This window comes from Theropithecus gelada, chromosome 15, assembly GCF_003255815.1.
Source record: "Theropithecus gelada isolate Dixy chromosome 15, Tgel_1.0, whole genome shotgun sequence".
In the NCBI taxonomy this organism is placed as follows: Eukaryota; Metazoa; Chordata; class Mammalia; order Primates; family Cercopithecidae; genus Theropithecus; species Theropithecus gelada.
Genome location: NC_037683.1, coordinates 43,795,484 through 43,812,904, shown reverse-complemented (window position 1 = coordinate 43,812,904; position 17,421 = coordinate 43,795,484). Strand labels below are relative to the sequence as shown.

The 17,421-nt window shown below is 49.1% G+C and overlaps 1 protein-coding gene across 1 annotated transcript; it reads right to left on the bottom strand.

The window, feature by feature from the left end:
- Positions 1-1,476: 1,476 nt before the first annotated feature.
- Positions 1,477-17,062, bottom strand: IGFBPL1 (insulin like growth factor binding protein like 1). Its single transcript, XM_025360321.1, has 5 exons — positions 16,547-17,062; positions 7,426-7,535; positions 6,536-6,652; positions 4,670-4,828; positions 1,477-2,396 (listed from the first exon to the last, which is right to left on the bottom strand). Exons 1-4 carry the CDS (start codon positions 16,989-16,991, stop codon positions 4,679-4,681), a joined length of 822 nt encoding a protein of 273 aa, XP_025216106.1. The 5' UTR covers positions 16,992-17,062; the 3' UTR covers positions 1,477-2,396; positions 4,670-4,678.
- Positions 17,063-17,421: the final 359 nt, after the last annotated feature.

Genomic DNA, 17,421 nt, shown 5'->3' with positions numbered 1-17,421 from the left:
TAAGTCACAGTGCGTGCAGAAGGGAGGGGTGGGAGGTGCTGAGTGAGGAGGGGATGTAAGCAGGTCTCCTGGCAGCTCCAGACCCCCGTGGACAAGAGCAGCTTCCAGTGCCATCCATTTCAATTCTCATCTTCTGTTTTCAAAGAGAACTTCCAATGTTTTAAAGTTTGAAAACCACTCATCTAGTTTTATTCCCCTTTTACTCAAATAAGGACACTGAGGCACAGAAAGTGAAGGAGACTTGCTCAGGGTCACACAGCAAGCCAGGGATTAATATGCAAATGGATCTCATGTTTCCAGAATCCCAGGCCAGTCTCCTTCTGCTGCATAGTACAGAAGGTGATGCCATCCCAATATTTTAGATATGGAATGGCAGGCTTACAGGCGGAAAGTTCACTTCGAACGAGGACTCCAAAATGTAATGCACGATGTGAGCAGTATGAAAGGGTGCCTTAAAAGTTGGGAAGAGTCTCTGAAGCCTGTGGATTGGCAACATCTGCCTTTACATAGTTTTGAGATGACCCTGAGTAGCAGCACCGTGGAGTAGAAAAGTGACCAAGGAGGGCCAGGTGCCCTGAGTTCTGCTCCTCTTTCAGAGGCCTTCAGACCTTGGGCAAGTAGCTTTTCCTCTCAGAGCCTGGTTTCTTCATCTGCGAAAGGCAGCGACATTAACACCTGTCCTGCCCCCTCTCCCAGAGTTGGGATCAAGCTTTATGAACTTCAAGGACTGTACATAGTAAGGGATCTCAATTCTTTTTTTTTTTTTTTGAGATGGAGTCTCGCTCTGTCGCCCAGACTGGAGTGCAGTGGCCGGATCTCAGCTCACTGCAAGCTCCGCCTCCTGGGTTTACGCCATTCTCCTGCCTCAGCCTCCCGAGTAGCTGGGACTACAGGCGCCCGCCACCGCGCCCGGCTAGTTTTTTGTATTTTTAGTAGAGACGGGGTTTCACCGTATTAGCCAGGATGGTCTCGATCTCCTGACCTCGTGATCCACCCGTCTCGGCCTCCCAAAGTGCTGGGATTACAGGCTTGAGCCACTGCGCCCGGCCGGGATCTCAATTCTTATTTTAAAAATTGTAATAACCTAAGGATCTATTTTTTTAAGACAAGATAGCAAATATTCTCCTTTCTCTTTTCATTAAAAAAGAAAAAAAAAGAGAGCTTTATTCTTGGGTGAGGTCAAAATGTTTATGGGTAAAATATATTCGACTACAACCTAATTCCACAGTCTGGAGATAATGGCTAACCCCTCCTTTTTTTTTTTTTTTTTACAATTTGACCATCAGAAGCCTGGTCTCCACTGCTTCTAACCACCTGTTTAGAGAATGCTAGGCTAAGCCAGGCATAGTGGCTGATGCCTATAATCCCAGCACTTTGGGAGGCCAAGGCAGGAGGATCACTTGAGCACAGGAGTTTGAGACCAGCCTGGGCAACATAGGGAGACCCTGTCTCTACAAGAAAAAAAAAAAAATAGCTGGGTGTGGTGGGGCATGCCTGTGGTCCCAGCTACTCAGGAGGCTAAGGTGGGAGGATCACTTGAGCCCAGAAGGTGGAGGTTGCAGTGAGCCATGATCACACCACTGGGTGATAGAGCATGACCCTGTCTCAAAAAATTTTTTTAAAAAGAGAATGCTAGGCTAACAAATGGATGCTCTGGTCTCCAAAGATCCAGCCAAGGTGCTCCTGAGTCTGGTAAAGCATCCTACCTAAAACTAAGTTTCCTTAAAAGGGAAAAAGGTAGGAATAGGAGAGCTACAGCCAGCTGTCCACACCCTGGGGTAAAGCAATGGAATTTGTTTCTGAGGGAATACCATTTTAGAAGAACACTAAGACCACATCTCCTGTAATTTTTCCAAAGGGCCATCTTACTCTAGGATGGCAGGGCTAAAAGGGACATTGATAACATCCAGTTAAAACACCATACTCACAGATGAAGGGACCAGGGCCCAGAGGTGGGAAGGGACCTGTCCAGGTCACACAGCAAGTTACAGTCAGGCAGAGGACAACTGCGACCCTCATCCCTCCTTCTACAACGCACACTAAGTCACGGAGCACCACTAATAGGTCATAGACAAATGAGGTAAAGAGTCACAGCTGACACGAGCCCTTTAGAAATTGCAAACGTGCCAATCTGTGATCTGCCTGGAAAAGAGTAATTAAAAAAAGACTTCTCATGGAACAATTCATTTCAAAAGTATAAAAAAAGCCACATGCAAATCCGTTTCTCACTGTTTGCCCTGCTAAAAACTACACCTGCATACAAATCTAGTTTGCATCTAATTTTTAAAAACATACAAAAGGGGTCATCTACAAACACAGGTTTTCCAACTCTTCACGAAGCACAAAGATCCATTATTTGACTTTTCCATCATCCTATGATCAATGTTTCTAAGACCCTAGGAAGAAAAGGAGAAAAAGAATTAGCGAAAGTAAGCCTGCTCTGTTACAATCAACTACGTGTTACATGGAAGGTGGGGGAAATGATCCTTCACTTCAAATCTCTCCCCAGCAGGAAATGGTGCCAATGGAGAGTGAAGGGCCCTGTGGAGCCCCGAGAAATACTTTCAAGACCAAAAGCTGGACATTTCAGAGTGGCAGACTCCAGCTTAATAAGAAGAAGACCTTTTCAACCATTGGAAAATCCACAGATGGCTATCAGTGGTAGTGAGCTCTGTATCCCTGGAGGTACGCAAGCCAGAGCTGGCAATACTGTGTGTCACAGAAGGAACCCAAGACCCAGGCAGCAGTGATGGTCTTAAAATTCCACAATTTTTCATGGTATCCTTTTGATGTATTCACACCCCAGAATCATTTCTGCCTCAAAATATATGTGTATTTGAAAATTATAGAGATATATATTTAAAACTGGAAACATATCTATATAAAACAAGTCACATATCATCAGGAATACAATTTTAAGACCCAATCTCCTAACTCTTTGTTGAATTCCTATTTCACAGTTTTACATTTTCATATTTTTCTCCCCATTTCTAGGGCCTCTTAAGTACTCACATACACCCATCCTTCAACCCTAATGCCACCTCCTTGATGATTCTTCCTTCATTTTCCCCAGTTCTAAGCTGCTTTTTGTGCTTTAACATCTCCTCCCATTCCCTTAACATCGCATTCCTTGTATTATAATGATGTCCACTTTTTGTTTTTCTGTGATCCCCTACAGACCAGAAGTAAGGCCTGGCACACAGAAGGCGTGCAACAGTAGTGGCTAAAAGAGTAATATAACTAAAACCATGGCAAAATCCTCTTGCTTTTGAGAAACGCTATCAGACTTGTTTCTAATTTTTCCTGTTCTATTAAGCACCTGTTGATCAGTCTTGGTAATGGTGCCTGTTCACCACTGCTCCCCCATTCCTGTAAGAGGATCATGCAGGCCAGGTGCGGTGGCTCACACCTGTAATCCTAGCACTTTGGGAGGCCAAGGTGGGCGGATCATGAGGTCAGGAGATGGAGACCATCCTAGCTAACACCGTGAAACCCCATCTCTACTAAAAATACAAAAAAAAATAGCTGGGCGTGGTGGTGGGCCCCTGTAATCCCAGCTACTCGGGAGGCTGAGGCAGGAGAATGGTGTGAACCCAGGAGGCAGAGTTTGCTGTGAGCTGAGATCGCATCACTGCACTCCAGCCTGGGTGACAGAGTGAGACTCCATCTTAAAAAGAAAAAAAAAAAAAGGGATCAGGCAATCCTTGCCCTTTTGCCTCTGGCGAGTGAAGCGCACATCCTCCCACACACAGTCCCCACTGGGAATCCCAGACCTATTGATTGGTCTGTAAGTGGGCGGGGCACACATCACATCCCAGCAGAAACTTTAAATGCAATGGTGTGTGCAGCTTGGCCACAGAACGGACATGTTCCATACTGGAGCTGTTCCTCCAGCTGGGTCCTGAATGAGGGGGCACATGGGGCAGAGCCACAGCCAGCTCACAGCTATAACATGGAACATGAGCAAGTGATCAACGTCTATGGGTGTGAACCAGCAAGATTTTGGGATTTTTATGGAGCAAAAGCTGGCTTATAAAGTGATTCCTTTCCCGAATTCCCAGTTCACCTGTAGGCAGGGAACAGATGCAACCCCAGCTGTCAGCTGTGTGACTACCAACTAGGAGGGGTCACACAAAGGGGATGCGGAGATTCTCTCTGCCCCCACCCACAAGGGGATGTGTTGCGAAGCAGCATATAGTGTTGAGGACAGGAAGGCAAGGCCTGAGCCCCAGGAAGGAAGCTCAGGCGTCCTGAACAAGGAAGAGCTCCAGGAACACACAAAGGAAGCTCAGGCATCTTCTTTGCGGGAATATTTTCACACAGATGCGGTCACAATGACACTGTCTGCTACCTCTCTCAGTGCTCGTTCTAGAAGAATACAGAGGAAATATTCCCTCCAGCCCCAAAACACAACTGGTCTTTTCATCTCATGGACACACATCATGTTCACTGCTCTTGCCTTTGCATGCTAAGAAGCTCAGAGGGAGCTGTGTGCAGAATATACCAGAGATTCTACTGCTCATCTTAGTATGTTCCTAATCTTCTTTTGCTCTCTCCCTGGTTTCCTCCATTTATGTATTTTTCTTCCTTTTTCTTACAGGTCTTATAAGCCACTTCAAATATCTCATAACTTGGGTGTAAAATACTAAAAATGACTTAGAACATGTACATTTCTCCATCACATGCGGTCATCGGGAGCTGGGAAGCGGAAGCTCCTGTATTTACTCAGATCTAGAACCGTCACCGTGCTGTGGGACTCAGCCTCTCCCACCATGTTGGCTGCATGGCACTGGTACACACCCTCATCCTCCTTTCGTAGGGGGTTGATCTAGAAATACAACAGGCAAGTTTATACAGTTATATAAGGTACAGCAAAATGACTTCCTTAGTTCTTAATAAGTCTGCACACCTCCTCCTTTTCAGAATAAGGTAAAACTTGCTCTACTTCTCCCCTTGCCTTGGCTGCCAAGGAGCATGAAGGTAAATTTCCTTCCCAGGGACCCTCTTGAAAGGCACGCTCCCTACTGTGGCTGTCATCTGAATGATTCCTGCACATGCCTGCCATGTACTGCGAGCTACCTGTAAATGGTATACCATTTTGTATTAAAGGTGCAAGGTATAGATTATTTGGAAAATACCTCAAGTTAAAAAAAGAACAAAAATCTACTGACCAAAGAATTATCCACAAAGTATTCCCTATAGGGGCAGCCTCTACAAAATATCACCAGAGATAATCTCTTTGTCCCTGTCTTTTCTCCTAAGAAAATGGGGGAATGTGCTTGATTTGAAAAAAAACCACATAACCAATTGCATTCCCAATCTCTCAGCTGGGTGGAGAAGAGTCACCAAGCCTCCCAGAGCTGTGGGTGGAATGAGGAGGTTGTCCTTAGGGAGCACCCTGAGGATACTCACAGCCAGGTCCATAACCAGCTCGCTTCTCTTTTGCTTTCTGTTGTTACAACCAACCGCTTCCATCAATTACAAATCATGCTACGGACCACACACTGGGGTATGCACATCAGCTCGTTTTAAACTCATGCCAGTCATGGGGGAAGCGTGAGCATTATGGTCTTCTTTTTACAGGAGACTCACAGGTAAATCACAGACTGTCAGGGCCACAAAGGCCCTCAGAGGTCATTCAGTTTGAAGCCCTCTTTTAACAATAGTGGAAATGGAGGCTCAGAAAGGTACAGTGACTGACCCAACATGGACCCCTATCTCCTCATTCCATCACTCCTTCAAACATGTGGCATTCTTCATCTTAGTAAAAGTGCTGCGAGTGGCAGGAAAGAGCTCTGGAGGAGGACTTGAATGTGCCACCTTCCTCCTTTACCAGCGGGTGACTTTAGGCAGGTGTACTAGTTTCCTTGGGCTGCTGTAAGAAATCGCCACAAGCTGAGTGCCTTAAAACAAACACATTTATTATCTACAGTTTTAGAGGTCGGAAGCCCAAAGGGCTAAAATCAGTGGGCTAAAATCAAGGTGCCGGCAGGGCTGCGTTCTTTCTGAAGGCTCTCAGGAGACTCATTTTCTTGCCTTCTCCAGCTCCTAGTGGATGCTGGCACTCCTTGGCTGTGGCCCTTTCCAACATCATCAAAGCTAGAAATGGTGGGTCAAGTCCTCCTCACATCGAATCACTTCAGTCTGCCTCTGACTCTTCTGTTTCCCTCTTCCACACTTAAAGACCCACCTTTAAATTGGGCCACCCGGATAATCCAGGCTAATCTCTTTATCTTAAATCTCCTTATCTCAGCGGTTTAGCAACAACAACCTCCCTCCCACCACCTTGCCATGTAATGTCGTACGGTTCTGGGGGTGAGGACGTGGACATCACTGTGGGGCCATCACTCTGCCCCTGGCAGCAGATCACATGTGTTCCCAGCAGATCTGAAACCTGCCCTGCCTGCCTCACAGTTACTGGAGGGGCCAGTGAGAAATGGGTAAGAACAGCTTTGAAACATGTAATACGTTGTAGAAATATAAAGGATGGTTTTTAATGGTCAGTCAATAATATCCAATAATCCTAAACACTCACCAAAATCCAGGCCGTGGCCTCATGGTCGGAAGGGCCCCCTCGCACCTGGACAGCTATATTGACATGGTCCCCAGGCAGCTCCTCCAGCGCTTGGGTGCCCTCAGGGGACTGCATGACCTACAGGGGACAGGAACGCCAGGAAGGGCCTTAGAAAAAGCATTTCTGGATAAAAACCATCCCACAGGCTTTCTCACCCTCCTCCTTCCTCCTCCTCCCACTGACTCAAAGACTGAAACCCTAGCACTGCTCATTCCTATGCAAATGACATCAGTCATGTTTTAAACCTACTTGTACATATAGACAGCATGCTCTGCCAGACAGCAAAGACACAAACATCACCACTAGCCCACAGAAGGATTCAGAATTTCAACGCCCGTCTCAGGCCTGCTGACATTAAGGGGACAACATACACTGTGATCCTTGCCGGTCTCTCAAAAACTAGTCTTTAGAAGATTTGGACTTTAGAAGAATAGGACTGAGTCTTCTGCCATCAGCCAGGTCTGTCTGAAACACAGCCCTGAAGTGAAGCAGGATACACACACACATGGCCACCGCAGCTGATGCAGACTGGGTAAAAGCAGAGCTTTCTGGATCCTTAAGTGGCCAAGGGTGTAAATGGCACAGGAAGGGTTGCAATGTCCCTTTCTAAGGGGACAGCTTTGGGGTAGAAGTTTCGAGGCAGAGGAGTGGTATAGAAGATATCCTTTCTTCATCCTCTGGCCCACCTATAAAAGCATATATACAAACACATTTAAAAGAAAAACATTTTACCACTCACTTCTTTCTGTTTCTCCCTGTCTCTTTCACATACATACACACACACACACACACACACACACACACACACACACACACACACACGAGACGCATGAGTTCTTGGACAGAAATACCTTTCTCCACGTGATGACTGGGGTAGGCACAGCCCTCACTTCACAGGACAGGCCCACCTGCGCCCCAGTGACATTGTGAACACTTCGGGGAGGAACGACGACCACAGGAGCTAAGAGGAGGAGACAAGGGGATGCAACCTTTACCCTGTCAGGTTCCAGGCAATCCACCTCTGAATTTCCCTGCCCACTGACAGCCTGCTGGGATGTCCTGAAATGAGGGGAGCGGCACGTCACACTTGGGCAGGAATCCTAAAAGAGAGATTTCCTCAGACCTGGAGAGCTGCCTACCGATCTCCTGATCCATCTTTGTTTTACCAGTGGGGAAACAGGGGTCCAGCAGGGAAGGGCGACTTCCCAAAGTCCCCCAGCACCATCTGTGGCAGAGCTTGGGCCTCAGTGCTCCCTCCCAAGGCCTGTTCCAGGCTCCGGCTGCCATCTGCTATAGCTCAACCAGGAAGCACGGCAGCCGACTAGAGGGGCTGGTGTCACGCCACCAACGGCAGAGTCTTCTAACAGATGGGCCTTTCTCCTTCCGCGTGGAGGGCGTTAGGAAGAAGAATGCCAGGCAGAACAGCTGCACACACCCTGGAGCTCAACCCCCTGTGGTCCATTCAAGATGCCCATTTGCATGCACAGAGTAAAGACTCCACCAGGCTCCGCCACTCCCTCTGCCTCCCCATCCCCAGAAGCCGACCCAAGCCTGGGCAAATCAGGGAATCAGACAAATGTGGTTCTAGACTGCCAGAACATGATGGAGAGGAGAGGGGAGGTGTGGACTCTCTGGACAGGACCCGATGTTAGATGTTTCAAGCTGCTACTCCACACTCTGCCTTCCTCCCTGTGTCTGGCATCTGCTCTGCTCACGCTGGGCTGGAATAATCAAGGCTAGGCGTTTCTACCTGCTGTCACCTGCATTGGACAGCAACTCAGCCACCCCGGCATCCAGCACCACAGTGTGTTGGGCAAGGTGCAGTGTGGAGGCCTGGCCAGAGCATGCTCACACACAGCTGTCATCAATAAGGTGGGGATCACACCCCTGCTTCCTAGGGCAGTCGAGCTGATCTAACCATGGAATGACGGTGAAAAGTGTAAGTTAATGTAATATGCAAGTGAGGGCCAGGAGCAAACAGATGACTGGATGAACAAACACATGACAAATCAAGGAACAAACATGTTCATTTCCAGGTCATCAAACTGCAGAGTCTAGAACTCCTAGGGCTTTGCCTGGTGACTCAAGGACAGCCCTGTTGTTCTCCACAAGCCTGCACCTGCATAAGGCTGTAATACAAAAGGATGGCAAAGGGAGGAGACAGAAGGTAGGAGGAAGGAGGTGACGGACAGGGTCGCATCACACCCAAATGCACAGGAGGATCAGGGTACAGAAAGGAGACTAGTTTGGCCCCTCCAGACAGACTGGGAAGCAGACTCTGTCAAGCCAGTGCCAAAAAAACTCTCTGGAAAATCGCCTTAGAGCCATAGTCTCAAACTAGAGAGGCTTGTTAGCATCCTAATTCTCTGTGATTCTGTGTCTGGCCATGTATGACATGCTCACCCAGCCTCCATTTGCATGCCTCCAGGGATGGAGAACTCACCACCTATCAGGCCAGGCCATTCTGTCTTTGGAGGGCTCTACTGGTAAGAAAGTACATCCTCACCTAGAGCTAAAGCCTGTGACTCCCACCTGTTGACCCTGGGGCGGCCCTCTGGAGCCCCATAGCCCCTGGTTGTCCCAGCAGCCCACCAGGGAGTTGAATGCAGACTACCCTCCCCATCCCAGGCTGCTTTCCTCCTCTTCTATCTGATCCGCCCACTCCTTCAGCTGTGCCCATCTGAGGGCCCTCTGAAGGCTGGTGCCCAATCCATGTGCCTGAGTGTAGCCAAAGCCCCTGGAACCAAGATCCTAGATGTCTAACGTTGCCTGACAGCCACAGAGAGCCACAACACTGAGCTCTCTGGCAGGAGGCCCTATCTGAGATGACAAAGACAGTCTAATTTATTCACATTGTCCTGCCAGCGCCTCCCCAACCACACAAGTGCTGGGATGTTGCCTCCAGGGGAGCCCAAACCGGTGCTCCAGTGGCTCACTGTGGTGACAATCAGGAGGACCTGGATACCAAGGGGATGCTCAGTCAGCGTGGTTTACTTTTGTTCATGTAAAGTCATACATTTTAAATGTGATTTCATCAGTCCCTTCCAGGCCTAAATGAGTAAACCAGTAAATCACAATTCACCTCTCTCTCCTCATATTTCAGTCTCTCTCTCTCTTTCAACAACTACAGTTAAGAAAGACTGTCTTGGAAATACTGACTTCGTAACTGATTTTGTGGCAAAAAATACCAATTCTTTTACAAAAGAGGCCCTGCTTTTAAAGGGAGGTCAAAGCACATTAAAGGGACGTTTAAATTTTTATTTATTTATTTATTTATTTTTACATTTACATAAAGCACAATTCGTTCTTTCTGGTGTGCAGTTCTAGGTTCTGACAAATGGATACAGTCATAATTACCACTATAGCCAAGATACAGAACAGTTGTTCTGTGACCTCAAAAAATTTCATGTTGCTTGTGCCATAATAATCCGGTTCTAATTTTTTTTTTTTTTGAGGCAGGGTCTCATTCTGTCACTCAGACTGGAATGAAGTGGCACAATCATAGCTCACTGTAGTCTCGAACTCCAGGGCTCAAGCAATCCTCCTGCCTCAGCCTCTTGAGTAGCTGGGAATACAGGCATGCACTACCATGCCCAGCTAATGAAACAAATTTTTTTTTTTGTAGAGATGGGTCTTGCTATGTTGCTCAGGCTGGTCTTAAACTCCTGGCCTCTAACAATCCTCCCATCTTGGCCTTCCAAAGCTCTGGGAATACAGGCATGAGTCACTGTATTCCCAGCCCTGTTTTTAATTTTAACATATCTGATTTTAAATTTAAAATATCTTTATCCATAGTAGCTCTTTATAATAAATAATTATCACAGTACCAGTAATAACAGTAATTATACTATCAGCTAGCACAGCGCTCACTGTGTACTAAGCACTTTTCTGCCTACAGGTATTAACCTGTTTATCTCTCCAGCAATCTCACCCGCTGCCAGATGGTGGCGCTGCCCTGGGTTACCCAGCATTAAAGGGTGCAGAGTGAGGAGGCTATGAGCCCAGTGATCTGGCTCCAGATCTCAAGCTCTTCTGAACCACTGTGCTAACACCATCCTCCCTTTTCCTTAGAGGACCCTTCCATGTACACTACCCTTTAATCCTCACACCAGCTCTGTGAGGTAGCAGCTTCCATCCCCATTTTACAGATGAGAAAACCAAGACTGAGAAAGGTAAAGTGCCCAGAGAAACAGGGACTCAAACCCAGCACCATGATTCCATTCACTCCCACACTGGTTTCTGAAGTGGAACATTTGTTATCTGTATGGTCTCCGTTCCAGAGTAAGAGATGAGTTGCTTAGGCATTGTGTTGGGGGATCCCCAAGACAACTCTCCAGTTCAATGATTTCCTAGGAGGACTAGGAGGACTCACAGGACTCAGCATACAGTGGTACTCAGGCTGTGATCTATTACAGTGAAAGGATTTTCCCATCTGGCAAAATCAGTCAAGGGAAAAAGTCAGGGTGGGGGAAGCAGGCACAAGCTTCCAAGAGCCCTCCCCATGGCGTCACAAGCATGTGAAATGCTGTCTACCACAGAAGCTCAAGAGGGACTCGGTTCCCAGGGTTTTTACTGGGAGCTGGCCACAGGGGCACTCTCTGCCTAACTGAATACCTAAAGTCCACACTCTGAGAAGGAAAGCAGGGGTTCCGCATAAACCACATTGTTTGTACAGTTCAGGCACAGTGAGCCACTCTCATCAATTCTGAGAAGAGTGGAACCCCCCTGTAATCTAAGTCCCCAGATACCAGCCCAGGGCCAACCTTGCCAGCAAGCCTTTCTGAGGATATGGTCACAGGCCTGCCATGTTAGCTCTTTTCTATACAATAATGAAACATCCCAAACATCACCCCCAGGGAACAGCTCTTGTGAAGATAACCCCTAACATGAGCAATGTGTCCTTGACACCAGCAGGACATTTCTAGTTCCTACTATCCCCAAGGGCTCACTCCAGCATGGCACTGGAGCGCTCAATGTCATGGCTGCCACCACAGGCAGGAAGGACAGCGTGGCAGGCAGGGGTGGAAGAGTCCAGGTTCAAAGCCTTTCTCTGCCAGGTCTTAGCCTCAGTTTCTTCTTCTTTAAAATGGGCACAGGAATCTATTCCCTCCCCAGCCCACTCCCCAAAGGCTGCTGTGAGGAACAATTGCAAGACCCTTTACAAAATGTAAAAGACCTCTGCAGAGGGACTTGAGGACTCAGCAGGGTGTGCTGTCCCTAGGCAGTCTCCTCTAAAGCTCTTTGCCTGCATGAGACCCTCCTCTGGTCTCAGGTGACAGGCACCAGGAGCCATGACTACAGCCCTTACTCTGGGGAGCCAAGCACATACTCTTACTGTTGCCAGAGCCACCACACTGCTGGAGGAACCAGGGCTTTCCTTTCTGCTTGCCTTTCACAAGAATGATGTGGCTTGCAGGAGGGAGGATGGCTTCTAGCTAGCCCAGTCTGTGAATGTGGAAGCTTCATCCCCCTAGAGCTCTTCCTTGTTGATACTTGTTTCCTTCTGCTTGTGCCAGCAATAGCCCTAGAATTGCACAAATCCAACCATCCAAGGGCTAACCAGAAGGTAAGACAGTCACCCAGATGCACATGGTCACAGGAGACAGTACTGTGGGGTGAGCAAAAACAGTACCAGAGGGAGACTCAAATGCCCAGGGATCTGGCTGCCGACCACTTGAGCTAGGGCAAGTTGTTAATCATTTCCTTTTTATCTGCAAATGAAGATAATGACCACAGCCTCCTATCCTTGGGGTGAAGGGAGAAAATGGATGTGACTGCGTTATTAACTGTGTGGATCTGTACAAATGAAAGGGATCAATATTATTATTATAGCGTGTGGTGCTTTGTCCCCCTACCTCGTCAATTATATCGGTCATTGATGGCTGGAATGAAAAAATCTTCCCAAATGCCTCTGAGATTTCTTTAAAGTTAATGGTGCTAGGGAAAGAAAGAATATCAAGTCATCCCCCAGGACCCTATCTGCTTGTATTAAAAAGCACACAACCAAAGATTTTAATAATCAATGCACTGAACAGCCCTGATAATTTATGCTAATAGTCACGTTATGATGTGGAACGAGAAACAGCTTAATCCTGCTCCCTGCAGTCTCCGCCTCAGATCTCCTCCCTCGGCATGAAAGGGTTTTGAGCACAAACCCCCTTCTTTGTCCCTCTCACGAAGTGGCATTTGCTGCCTCTCCTGGTTACCTGGTAACACATATTAGCACAGACCTAGGTTTCTAAGTGGAGCTGGAATTTCAACCAAGGTGTATTTTCTAAGATTCAGGGTCTCAGGAGCTCACTGAAGCTGCCAGGGCTCAATGCCCTGCTGTCTTGCCGTCTGTAGGATCCCAACCCTTTCCCAATGCTAACAAATAGGGCACACACACTGAACAGTCCAGCCTTTAAAGTAATGAGAGCAATCATCATCATCATAATACTAAGGCCATACCACCTTACCAGTGAGAAGCTCAACCAATAATTCAGAATGTATTGAAGACCCAAGTATGAATAATTCTTACTGTTGGAAATTGTTTTTGCATCCTTCTTCTAATTTTGTTTTTGTATTTTTAGTACAGACAGGGTTTCACTGTGTTAGCCAGGATGGTCTCGATCTCCTACCTTGTAATCCACCCGCCTTGGCCTCCCAAAGTGCTGGGATTACAGGCGTGTGCCACCGTGCCTGGCCTGCCTGGCTATTTTCAGAGGGTCGCCGCACAGCTAGTCTGCTAGCAACCTGATCAGTAAGGTGCTGTGCACCCACCACGCTTGAATCTTGGGGGTTTCTCAATCTGGGTCCACCTTCCTGTTTTTCCCAAGGTTCGTCACTTGTCCCTCTATTTAGCACTGGGCTATAGCTCCTGAGAGAAGCCTTGAAGGATGGGGAGAGCATCCCAAGGCTGGCAAGGGGGAGGCACAGCATGAACTGAGGCTCAGAAGTGGGAACCCTTTGGTGGGTGTGCAAGTAGGCCCATGGGGCCGAGGCCTGGTAGGATGGTTGGGAAAGGAGAGGACACCCCAGAGTAGTTTGGGGTAGGCCATTGCAAGCCTTGGGTGCCAGGCCGAAGGCGGAAGTTTCATTCTGCACTTTGGGAGACTGAGGTGGGAGGATTGCTTGAGGCCAGGAGTTCAAGGATAGCCTGGGCAACACAACAAGATCCTGTCTCTACAAAAAATTCTAAAAATTAGCTGGGCAAGATGGCATGTGCCTATAGTCCCAGCTACTTGGAAGGCTGGGGCAGGAGGGTTCCTTCAGCCCAGGATCACAGTGAGCTGTGATCAAGCCATTGTACTCCGCCTGGGAGACACAGTGAGACCCTATCTCAAAAAAAAAAAAAAAAAAAAAAAAAGATGGATGCAAAAGCAATTTCCAACAGTAAGAATTATTCATATGCGAGTCTTCCATACATGTGTGTGGATCAAAGGATCACTCTCATTATGTGGCAGTTTGGGGCGCTTCAGGGCATAGGAGGAAAGGGCAGAATTTAAGCCTGAAAACTGCTTCCCCAGGCTCCTGAGAGGCACGTATAAGGACCCTCATACACTGTCAGCAACACAATAAATACTTCCCGAGGCCTCATTCCATGAAATCTAGGTGCTTGGGTTCCAAAGGAGTCAGGAGGGGTGATTTTCTTGCCAATATTGAAGCAGAACAGCCCTGCTCTGACTCACAGTCTGTTTCCCTTCAACCGGGGTCCCCAGGGGCATTGTTAAAAAATGCTCCCACTGTGTCTTCTGAATAAAAGATGGCTTTAGGGCAGCACAGAATGAGCTGCTGCCTGGGCTAGGAAACATCCCCTGTCCAAACCTTCATGCTTTATCTGGACACAAGGGCAGAGGCCACACAAGCACTTCAGGACAGACAGTGACAGGCAAACAGTGCCCGGTTCTGTGGTGGATGACACAAAGGCTGATGCAGAAGAAGGGCTGAACCCCGGGGAGGCCTGACGCCTGTCGCTAATGAGATCATGAAAAGCAGTTCTGAGTTGCTTCCGTGTGGCCCCACGAACATCTTTATTCCCTGGGTCTGTGCCTGGGGTGGGCGTCAGAGCCCGTAGATCAGAGTGGAGGGGCTGTCACATTTACTTGTCATTTGGTAATTTTCAGTGAATTAGGGGTATGGAGTTTCCATCTGCCATCTGGCCTCACTCTGGTAACCATGGTAACCACCATCTGCCTGACTTAATACTACCAAGTCCTATGCCGAAAGAGCACTGGACAGGGTGTTGGGACCAGGGAGCTGGTCATCCTTTACTGGTCACCCTGGACAAGGGCTCTGACCTTACTGGGTCTCAGTCTCTTTCTCTGTATAACAGCAGATTTGGTCTGAATGTCTTTAAGGTGCCTTTCTCTTAGGAAGAGAATGCCACTCTGGGGAGAAATTATCTAAGACCATCAGCACCACTTATAGTCTAGGGACCTGGTCAGCATTTCTTATGTCTCCTGCATATGGAGTTAAAGTGTTACCTGTCTGGAGACAAAGAGAATTGCCTGTGAATTAACTGCTGAGGAAAGCAGATTATAAAAACGAGTGATAGGAACTAGCAAAAGGAAAGAGGACTGCTTAAGTGCCACATGGCGGAGACAAACTGTTCCAAGTGAGAGGGACCTCAACAATGACTCCGCTGGGGCTGATATGGCCAGAGAGGAGAAGGGGCCTGTCCAGGGCCACTCAGGGAGCCAGCGGCAGCACAGATGCACCCCCAGCCAGCTCTGTCCTCCATGGGGAGCTTCAGCTAGGAACAGTCAATGGTGACTTTCCTGTGCTCAACTGGCCACACACTGGTTTTACATTTCCCAGGACAGGAGGCTTCCTGCCCCATCTCCAACAACCCATTGTGTCTCCTGGACTTGGGTACATCTACCTGAACTACTTGAGGGGAAAGACTACTAGATCCTTCTTAAGGCTTGGGAAGAACCCCACCCCAAGCTTCTTTCTTGAAGCTAAGTCATTATATTGTCTTAGGCCCTAAAGTCTGGACTTGGTCTCTGGGCTCAGGCCAGAATTATTTCCCAGAAGCCTGAACCCCAGGCTGAAACCTAGGCTCCTTGGGACTCACTGGTCGCCGTCTCACTCACCCTAAACTCTTCACTGCCCACTCCAGACAGAGTACACAGGGGCACTTCTCCAATACCTAATGGGCGGGATACGCTCATGCTTAGGAAGCCGGTAAAGCAGTACTAATGTTTTGGTTTCTTTTTGTTTGGTTTTCAAAAGGTACATAAAGAGAGTGGGCAACTATAGCACACAGAGATGATTTTACTTTGATGTTAATGAAGCTTAAGTTTCTAAGTCCCTAACATTTCATAATAAGTTTCGAAGTCCCTAGCAGTTCTATTCCTTTACTTAAGACAGGATTCTCCAAATTATATATGTTTTAGACCCTCGAAACCTGGGTCTGCCCCTAATAGCACCACAAGATCTTTTCAGATCTTACGTTTCCAGAGGTCTTACTTTTCCTGGGTGGAGCTCCCTCAGCATCCCAGCTCAGCCCCATCCCACACCTGGGGCCCTGGTGCTCTGGTGCTATGGCCTGGTGACTCCTGATTCCCCAGTCTGGAACTCATCCTCCTCCCGCATCTTCAACTTCCCTTCCTCCCCATTCAAACAATCCACCTAGCGCTGGATACCTGGGAACTCTGATCCCCCTCCTCAACTCCCAGTCTCCTGCCCGGCAAACATACCATGCCTACAAATAAGTGACTGCATCAGCAGGTACTTACGTACCAAAAGGGGTAGCAGGCTCACCAAAAATTCGACTAGCAAAAATTCGACTAGCACGGTGAGTGGCGTCTCCAAGGATTCTCGTCCCAGTCTCTCTGAGCACAAGGAGAGATACGAAATACTGCTCTCTAAAGGGAAACTGAGTCCCAGGCAGAGCCGTCCACCACTGGGCAGGGGGATCCTTCGCTCCACACCCCAGAGGTTGGAATCCCCCCTTCTCTACCCACCCGATCCCCGACCCCGACTCACCGAACTCGCAAGGGCCGTCGCGTGCCTTGTGCAGGTGACCGGGGTGCGCGCGGGGCTTGTGCCGGGCGCGCAGGCGCAGCGCGCAGACACTGGGGTAGGAGCGACCGTCAGAGCCGCAGACGGTGCCGCGCTGCGCGCACACGCAGAGCCCAGTGCCCTCGGGCGCCGCCCCCGCGGCCCGGCTCGCGCACACCAGGCCGGGGCCACAGCGCGTGCCGGCTCGGCCCCCGCAGCTCGCGCCCTCGGCTCCCAGGCAGCGAGAGCAGCAGCCGCACTCATCGCGCGCCGAGATCCCGGGCGCCGGGCAGGGCGCGGGCGCCGGGCAGCGCTCCGGCCGGCACAGACCACACTCGGGGCGCCGGCCACCCGCGTCGCGGATCCCGAGGCTTGGTGACAGCGGCGGCAGCAGAAGCAGCAGCGGCAAGAGCAGCGACAAGCGCGGCATGGCTTGCTCCGGGACAGCGGCGACGCCTCTGCTTCGCGCTCCGCTCCGCGCCCGCCAAGCAGCCACCGCTCCCGCCCCGCGGCCGCTGATTGGCCGGGCCTGCACCGCGGGGCGCCCGCAAACCGCTGCTCCAGCCCGGAACCCGCGCGGTGCCCGCGGCCCGGGGCTCCGAGGTGGAGGGGCGCCCCGAGAGCAGCTCCCTGACCTCCGACTGGACTCTTGAGGGAACCGAGACCCAGTCGGGGGAGAACTTGCCCGAGGTCGCTGTGGTAGAGTCAGGATTGGATAACGGTACAGTCTCCGGATCCAAGGCTGGTTCCAGATAGTATGCCCGTAAATCCTCCCAGAAGGATGCGCTGTTTTATTTAATTTTATTTTGCATTCGGTAGTTTAAGAAGTTTTATTTTATAAAGAGAATATATGTTTTAAA

Coding starts and splice junctions, on each gene's coding strand:
- IGFBPL1 (XM_025360321.1), bottom strand. CDS start 16,991: ATGCCGCGCTTGTCGCTGCTCTTGCCGCTGCTGCTTCTGCTGCCGCCG. Junction 7,536..16,546: donor CGACGGCCCTTGCGAGTTCG/GTGAGTCGGGGT, acceptor TCCTCCTCTTAG/CTCCTGTGGTCGTCGTTCCT. Junction 6,653..7,425: donor CAGTCATCACGTGGAGAAAG/GTATTTCTGTCC, acceptor TGTCCCCTGTAG/GTCATGCAGTCCCCTGAGGG.